The sequence below is a fragment of the Manis pentadactyla genome, chromosome 2 (genome assembly GCF_030020395.1).
Source record: "Manis pentadactyla isolate mManPen7 chromosome 2, mManPen7.hap1, whole genome shotgun sequence".
NCBI classification, from domain to species: Eukaryota; Metazoa; Chordata; class Mammalia; order Pholidota; family Manidae; genus Manis; species Manis pentadactyla.
In genome coordinates this window covers 155786894-155795757 of record NC_080020.1, presented here as the reverse complement: position 1 = coordinate 155795757, position 8864 = coordinate 155786894, and the positions used below count along the sequence as shown (strand labels likewise).

Sequence of the window (8864 nt, the reverse complement as noted above, 5' to 3'; positions counted from 1 at the left end):
GGAGCCATTTATACAGAGTGGGACAGATAGCCTGGGAAGGAGACCAAAAATGTGCAAGAGAGAGAGAAAGACGTTGAGAGAAGAAGGAGGCAAGCAGAAGGGGTGGAGCAGGGATAGGCAGGCAGGGAGGGAGGGATGGGCAGGGGGCGGGCGAGGAGGCGCCCGTAACAATTACGTCTGGGTCCAGGCAAACATGAGGCAGCTGCCAGCCAACCCGGCAGTCCTCTTCTCCTCTGCTGGGAAGCAGGGAGGCTGGCAACAGTTTTCTTCAGTGCCCAGGATGCAGCGGGCCAAGGTAGGCACTGTGTGGGCTGGGGGCTTGCCCGGAGGTGGGGCGCAGGGGCTTCTGGGGGTGCCCTGGACCGGGGAGCCTTTTGTGCCTCCTTTTTTGACTCAGTCCCTTGCTGTCCCCTGCAGGGTCATTTTTGGGAAAGTAAGTGTTGGGGTGTCCTGGCTGGAAGACTAAAATCTTGGCGCCCCATTTGGATGGGAGAGGCTTTAGGTGTTGGACGGGAGAGGCTTTAGGTGTCTGTGGAACAGAAGCTGGACAGAGGAGTTTGGGAGGAGTCATGTGGCGGGTCCTGCTTAGTTAAATCGCTGGACCTGGCCCACAGCCCTTGGAGTTGGGTTGGGCTGTGTGCTGGGAGGGGGTGTCAATTGCTTGAACGCTGGTCAGTGAATGACTCTCTTAAGTATGGGATGATTAATGAATGCCCACTTCCTAAGGGCTATGAGACCCCAAACAAGACACCTGCTAATATTCCCTCTCTGTAGGGGCTACTAGGAGGTTGGGGAGAGAGAGGTAGGGAAAATGCCTGCGACAGAGTTCAGGAAATAGTGGTGGGGGGTTGGGAAGGATAAAGAACAATTAAATGAAGAACAGTGAGGGGAAGGAAAACAAGCTGTCCCAGAGCACAATTTACACTCAGAAAACCTGTCCTGATGCCTTGTAAGCTCTTCACATGTTTGGGGCAGTCTTGCTTTGGAAGGAAGAAAAAGCACCAGGATTAGATCTGGCTGCTCGTAACAGAATTCCCCAAATTAACAGTGGTTTGAATAAGGTTGGTTGCATTTCTTTCCCAGGAGGAAGTCTGGAGGGAGGTGGTGGAGGGCTGTCACAGAGGCCCCGTGGTTGGCAGGGACGCAGGCACCATCTGTCTCACTGGCTTCCATTCTTGAGGTTACCTTAAGGGCCAGCATGGCTGCTGGAGCTCCAGTAAGCACACATAGGCAGCAACAAGTAGAAAGAAAGAGGAGCAAAAAGACCTCAAGAAAATGAGGGTCTGTGAATAAGGAAGAATGGATACTGGGCTGGCATCTCCCACTCTCCACCCAACTGCACCCCTCAGAGGTGGATTCCTGCCTCTTGTTCACCCATGAGGACAAGCAGCCCAGAGGGGCTGGGGGCCCGCTCCAGGCCACACTGCCCCAGAGCCTGGGCTGCCCTGCCCTGTCTAGTCCATCTCCCAGGGGGCCAGGAGCATGGTGACAGGGCACGTTGGAAAGGTGCTTTCTCTCTGGTTGCCTCAAGTCTCCCTAGCCACCTCCAGGCAGGCAGGGTAGGAGTAGAGAAACACAGGCCCTTGTCATGGGCTCACAGGCTAAGTGCTCACTGTACACACATGTCACAGCATGGTCATGTGCACCCACAGGTGTCGGTATGAGCATGCAGGGCACAGCCATACCCTGTGATCATGCCCACTGCTGATGGTGCTGCATGGCCTGCATGCACGAGAGGCAGGGATTTCTAGGCAGGCTGCTCCAGATATGCACCAGACAGGAGATGATCCTCCTCTTGCTTCCCTCTGTGGGCCCTAGCTGCTGGGAGGCCACCTGCTGCCCCTGCCGAATGGACAGAGTGAGCGGCTTGGGTCCTGCAGGCGCTTCTGGCCCTTCCCTTGGCCATTGTGACCCCATGCCGCCTTCTGCCACCCCTGCCCCACTGGATCTCACTGGCCTTGTGCCTGCCAGTGGCCTGCATGTGACTGGCCTCGCCAGAGCTGGAATGGATCCTGCACTTTCCGGTGCTGGCCAGACAGGCACGGTGGTCTTAGGGGAAGCTACCTCTCAGTTCACCAAGGTCAGCAGGGGCATTGCAGGAAATAGCCTTCCTCTCCAGTGGTAGCAGGGACTGCAATTCAGAGTACAGGCTGGGAGAAGGCCCGAGGGACCTGGCCTCAGCTGCCCCCGATAACACACCGTGGTTGTTCAGCCCCTCCACCTCTCTGTGGGCTCCATCTTCCATGGACCTTCCATGCACAGCATCCCAGGAAGGCAGGCGCTGCCACTGCCTTTATATAGACACTGAGTATCAGAGAGGTGAGTGGCCTGTCCAGTGCAGCACCAGGACTTGAACCGCCTGAACTCCGAGGAGAGCAGAGCAAAGAGAACTGCAGGCTGAGTTGTGTGGCACTGGCTTCCGTCCTGGTCTTCAGGGAGTGAGGTCTTCATGCTGGCATGTGCATCAGGAACCTGCCCAGCTTCCAGCCTTCTTGCAGGGCACCTGCTCCCCCATTTCCAAAGATAGTAAAGCCCTGAATTGAGATGGGGAATGAAGAGGGTCCTACTGTTCTTTAGGTAGAGTCTGGGGGAGAGTTGGGGCTGAGGGGCACTACTCCATCATGGCCTTGCCAACAGGCCCTGCGCCTGCATTATCTCCCTGGGCCCCCATGCAGCCTATGAGGTAGCTCTTGGTATTGTACCCATTTTACAGATGAGGAAACTGGGGCCTGCCCTAGATTGCAAGCTACAAAGTATTGTAACTAGGATTTGAGATCTGTTCCATCTTACTCCAAAGCTCAGTTCCCTAGGGCTTGCAGGGAGGGTTGGGAAGGTCATGGAAGAAGATAACGGAGAGGGACACGTCTGGCAGCTGATGAGGTACCCATCCCAGTTGGAGGCTGGCTCCATGGGCCTGTGGCCTGTTGGCCTGTTGTACCCTCTGCTCCCTTGAGTGCGCACAAGCCAGACCCCACCTCCGGCCATGTCCCCTGGATTAGCCATGTGACCTTGAGCCAGCCACAGCCCCTATCAGGGCTGCGAATCCAGAGCTACAGAGGAAAGGATCCCCCGTTGGCATCAAAATCTCCCGTAAGAGTCCGAGGTGCTTTGCTGACCTGGGTTGTCTGAAGCCCACCTGTCCTCCCTGCCCTGCCCCAGTGTGTCTCCTGTGAGGCCCACAAGCAGCTGCAGAGCTCCGAATGTGGTCTCTCGGAGGGAGAAGGGCAACTTTGCCATCCAAGGCAAAGAAAGAAGAGGGGAGAGAATTTGGCAAGTCTTCTTTGCTGGTGTTCCAGCCCCAGGGCAGAGCAGGAAGTAGGGCCCCTGAGCAGTTTAGCCACTGCGTCACCACCCACTGGCTCCCTGTCCCCAGCTGACTGACGCTTCCCTTGAACAGGTGTATCTGTCAGCTGTGATCAGCCCATGTCCCAGATGCCACAGAGCAGCCATGTGACAGGGAGAGGAGCAAGGGGATCTGCAAGCACCAGAGTTGGAGGGGAAACCAAGGCAGGACATCTTAGAGGGGGCCTGTCCCCGCCCAGTAGGCTGAGCCTCCCGTCTCTGATCTGCCGTCTCAGCTCTCAGGCCAGCCTTCGCGTCCCCGGGTGCAGGGCTAAACTGTGCTCCGTTGGCAAGACAGCTGCTGGTTGTCACCAGCCTCATCCCCAGCTTTGCCCATGGCCCCTTGCCCTCCCCCACTGCATGCCTCCAGGGCAGGGGAAGAATAACCTGGGTCCCCTGCTGCTGATGACAGCCGCTGTGTCCAGCCCATTCTGGCCTTGACTTCAGATCCTCTCTCAAGGTGGGTACTCTGGGCAGTGACCCCAGACAGCAGGTTCTAGCCTGACTCTGAGCTTGGCAGGGTCCATCCCCTAAATGGGCCTTAGTTAGCCTCTGCCCGGCCCCCACCTGAGGTTGGAGACTTGTGCTGACCAGCAGGGTGCAGGGTAGAGGTGGGAGCCCCCACCAAAGATGCTCAGAGACCTCCCGCCCTGCCCCACATGCACACACATGCCCACTGGCCCATCATGAGCCCCCTCCCCACCATTTGTAATTTGTACTGAAGCCCTGGCCAAGAGAGGAAGGTGGCCTGAGGGGGTGACATGGCTGCACCTTGTCAACTGTTGACCTGGCTCTGCACCAGACAGATCTGGGTTCAGGTCCAGCCCTTTCATGTGTTAGCTGTGTCCTCAGACAAGTTATTTAGCTCCTCTGTGCTAGGTCTTCTCATTTTCCTAGGAGAAGTATCATCAACCTCCAAGATAAATGAGACCCTATACCAAGCCCCTGGCACACAGTGAGAGCTCCATATATGGCAGCAGCATCAGTGTCATTATTTTCTGATTATTGAGTGGAGCCTGGGACTTGTACCCCGAAGAGAATGTTGTCTATGAGCAGCTCCAGTCTCTGCCCAGTTAATGAGACACCCTCATCTCCTGGACAGCAAGAGGCAGGTGGGAAGCTTGTGATCTGGCTGAGGTGGCAGCCAGACCATCAGAGGCAGGCCAGGGACAGCCCAGTTTGCCCCTCCCTCCTCCAGTGCTCTGAGCGGGGCAGGGCACATGTGCATATGTCTGTATGCGTCTGAGAGCATGTGCACGTGAGTGTTGGCAGGGACTCATGACAATCTCAGCTACCCCGTCACAAGGCTAGCTGTCTGGCCCGCATCTGTTGGTGCCCAGGGGTGGGTGGAGAATCGAAGCTCCCCAAAACCTCCCCATCCCAAATCCTCGGGGCCTGCAGGACGCCCACCACCACTTCCTGCCATCTGTCCCAAATGATGGAAATAGAGCAGGCGACAACAAGCGGTGCTCAGTGAGCCAGCCTGCACTGCAGTGGTCCTGGTTGGCCGGGGGCTGGGGACCGGCAGCTCCACACCTGAGCAAGGCCTGCATGTCCCCAGCTGGCCCAGGCTCTGGCTGTGCAGCAGCCCTCTGGGAAGGTTAGGAGGTAGAGAACCCGAAGCCGCTTCATACCATAGACAAGGCCCAGAATTCCTATCTGGGGGGAAGCACTTTACCTTAGCAGCACTTTCAAATCTACTGAGGAGCTTTATAGAAATAGAGCAGTACTACCCCACTCAATCAAATATGCAGTCCCCAGGCACGCAGACGTGGGGTCATCTCCCAGGCAATTCTGATGTGCAGCCAGCTGAGCAGAGTGAGCTCATCTCCCTGCTGGGCATCGATGGGCTGTGGGCTTGGCCCTGCCCCTTGCACTGGCCAGCCAGACCCTCATTCAGCATCAGAAGGGTGAAGAATAGAGAAAATGGCTCCTTTTGGGGCTCTGTATATGTCATCTCACTTAACCTTCCCCATAGCCCTATGAAGGTATTATTATCACTATTATACAGATGAGGAAACTGAGGCCCTGAGTCCTAAGAACTTTGTCTAGGGTCACCCAGCCAGGAGGCCCCCCAGGGTTCAAGCCCCTGTCTGGCTGACTGCAGACTCCTTCGCACTGTGCTCGGCTGCCTGATGTAACATTAAGCTGTCTGAAATCCCCCCTCCCCAGCCAAGTGTGTCTTCTGAACCAGCAGCTGGTGGATCCTGGTGGCCCCTATGAAGCCATTCATGCTGTTTCTCACATACAAACTTCTATAACTTTTTGAGGGGAGTTAGCTTTGCTTTTTGCATATGCATTTACTCAAATGACATAACCTCTGGGTAAGGGGCCTGGATGTTTAATTTGAGTTTGCTAGGACCCTTCTTGTCCTCCAGCTCTGCACCCCCACCCTGGACAGACTACCATGTGCCCACAGGTCACCTCTGCCAAGCCTTCTCTGGAATGCTCTTTGGGTGTTCTCTGGAACTACGGGGGTGACAACCACAGAGTCTGAACTTGCTGTTTGAAGGTTTCACCTCAGGGTGCCCCTGATAGCCTGATTAGATGGGCCCCACAGTGAAGCCGTGCCCACTGTGCATGGGGCAGCGAGCAGGAACAGCAGCGCTGTGGTGGCTTCCATTGCAGGGGGCCTGTGGGAGGTGGGCAGCTGCTAGGTGGGCTGTCCCGGTCCACGTCCTGGAGATTGTCTAAAATGACTGGGCCTTCTCTTACAGTGTGGTGAGAACTCAGATGATGGTGCTCCTGGTGGAGAGTCTGGACCGTGTTCGGGGGGAGCTGGAAAGCGTGAGGGCTCCTTCTGCTTCCTATATCCCCAGGGTGACAGGTGTCACAGTTACGAGGAGTCTGTCACCACCCACATCTATCGCAGATCCTAAATACCCATCACACTAGTATCTCTGCCTGGGTCTGGCTCGGCACCCCCCTTCCTCCCCTGGACTAGGGCAGCCCCCCAAGTTGGCCTCCTGACTCACTGTCCCCCAGCCCTCTGCTGGGTCCCCTTTCTGAAACAAGTCTGGCTCACTCTAGCTGGCACCTGGGCTGGAGAGAGGGGCTGGGGCGGAGTGAGCTCTGGCAGGACGAGGCTGGCCCAGGTCCCCAGATGGCAGGCCTGAGAACCGTACAGAGCAGTGCTGGCGACAGAAATGTCCTGTGAGCCAACAGACATCATAAATGTTCAGGTGGGCACCTTAAAGAAAGTGAATTTAGAAAGTGAAATTATTTTTAATAATACATTTTATTTAACCCAGTGTAAATATTATTTCAATGTGTACTGAATATAAAAATTATTAAGGTGCATTTTACATTCTACTAAGTAAGGATTTGAAATCAAGTGTGTATTTGCATGGACAGTGCATCTCAGTTTGGACCAGCCATGCTTCCAGTACTCAGTGAGCCCCACACAGCAAGTGGCCACTGTATGGGGCCCCGGAGGGGTCAGCCTGTTTGCTGGCAGCTCGTACTGTGCCTTCTCTGATTTTGCCTTGTCTGCCGTAAGCTGTGTTATTGTTTCTTGTTTTTTCTTTAATTTAATTCAAATTTTAAATTTTAATAAATTCCTTTAAAAGGAAATCTTTTAATCCTTGTAAATAGAAAGCCATAGCAGTTGCTGAAGTGGAAGGTAACCATAGCAATGCCATGCAAACAACCCCAAAGCGTTAAATTCCTGCCTCCCCCACTCCAGTGCCTGCTGAGGCTGCACCCGTCTGTGTTACCGTGAGTCAGAAGGCACTGCGGGTACCCGGAGCCTAAGTCCTCCCCTGTACCAGGCAGGAGCCTCTCTCAGGCCCCTGGCAGCATGACTCTGCTCCCTGGAGCCAAAGCCTAGTGGACACACCTGGAGTTGAGGAAGTTGGGTTGACTCCTCGCTGACTTGAGTGAGAGCGAGGCCACATTGGAGAACCAAGCAAGCTTGGGGAGAGGTGCAAGGAAGAACTATTACACAGTCTGGGCTTCAGCTGGGCAATTTGGAGGAGGGTCTAAGGAACCTCAAAAGGGTGAGCATTAAATAAGACAACCTCTCCAAACACCTAAGTCAGAGTCTGGCAAATAGCAGGTGCATCGTCAGCATGGCTCCCTTTCTGCCCTGTTCCCCAAAGACCTGAGTATGTGGCAGGAAGCTGACATCTGCTCCTGGCCCATCTGGCTGGGCAGGAGCCACAGGTCTCAGCTCTGGGGTGAGTGTCAGGGAATGGCTTTGCCCACATGCAGCCTCTGCCCTTGAGGAAATCTTGTGTGTCTCAGAAGAAGGTGAGGTCCCAAGGGTCAGCCCAGAGCCATTTCTGGGATGTGGCCCTGAACACAACGTGGCCCTGAACACACACAGGTGTGCCGCTGGGAGCTCTGTGTGAACGCAGGGCACAGCTCTTCTGGCTTCATTCGTCTTTCATCTGACCCTGACCATCCCCTGGGGTCCCTGGAAGATAGAGGGATGGCTCTGTCCCCTGTGACAATGGAGCAGAAGGAGAGAAATTCTCAGTTGAATTATGAAGAGTATCAGGAGACTTCTACCCAGTGATTTGTGAACATTTATTGAGGGCTTTGTGTGTGTTGTTTTTCACACTCCTTTTTGTGTATATGAGGGTATTTTTAATGGAAACTTTATTGAGATAACTGTAGGTTCATAGGCAGTTGTGAGAAATAATACAGAGAGATCCCACATGCCGCTTCCCAGGTCTGCCCAATGGAAGCAGCCTGCAAACTAGAGTACAGACAGGATCACAGGTAAGATATCAATAGTGACAGAGTCCCCTGATCTTATTCAGATATCCCCAGCTGTGTGTGCGTACGTGCACGTATGTGCTTTTGTGTGTTTTGCTGTACAGCTTTATTGCATAGGTAGGTTTGTGGGTCTGTCATCACCATCAAGATCCAGAACACTTCCATCACTGGATTCCTCACTGCCCTTTGATGGCCACACTTCTCCTCCTTCCAGCTCACCCCCATCCTTAACCCCTGGCCCAATAATCTGTTCTGTTTCTAAAACATTGTCATTTCTAAATGTTATAGAAATAGAACTGCACAATATGTGACTTTCTGAGCTTGGCTCCTTGCATTCAGCATAATTCTCTGGAGCTCCATCCAGTTTGCGGTGCGGGGTGTATCTAGCCCTTCCTGTGGGTCACTCCATCGTACTCCACAGCAAGGACACACCTGTTTGTTTACTCATTTGCCCAGTGCAGGACATCTGGGACATTTCCTATTTGGGGCTATTACAAATAAAGCTGCTGTGAGCATTCATGTATAGGTTTTAGTTTTTTGGGATAAATGCTCAAGAGGGCAATTGCCAGGATTAGGTTTTTAAGAAGTTGCCAAAGCGTTTCCCAGAGAGGCTACAGCATTTTACGCTCCCATCAGCCGTGGGTGAATGATACAGTTTCTCTGCATTGTTGTTCATATTTGGTGCTGTCCCTGTTCCTTGTTTTCTGTCTCAGCCTCCCAGAGAGGCAGGAGTGTCTGTTCACTATGGTTTTCACTTGCATCTCCCTGATGGCAGTGATGTTGGACATCTCTTCATGAGC

The 8864-nt window shown here is 54.0% G+C and overlaps 1 protein-coding gene across 3 annotated transcripts in view; it reads left to right on the top strand.

The window, feature by feature from the left end:
• The first annotated feature begins 136 nt into the window (after window positions 1-136).
• KCNIP3 (potassium voltage-gated channel interacting protein 3) overlaps window positions 137-8864 on the top strand; it is a 75935-nt gene continuing 67207 nt past the window's right edge. The window contains exon 1 of one of the 3 annotated variants that reach the window (XM_036880023.2): window positions 137-295. In XM_036880023.2, coding sequence (XP_036735918.1) covers window positions 194-295 — 102 coding nt within the window. In that variant the 5' untranslated portion in view covers window positions 137-193. The remainder of the gene's footprint in view (window positions 296-8864) is intronic. The other 2 variants (XM_036880021.2, XM_036880022.2) reach the window with 2 other exon arrangements.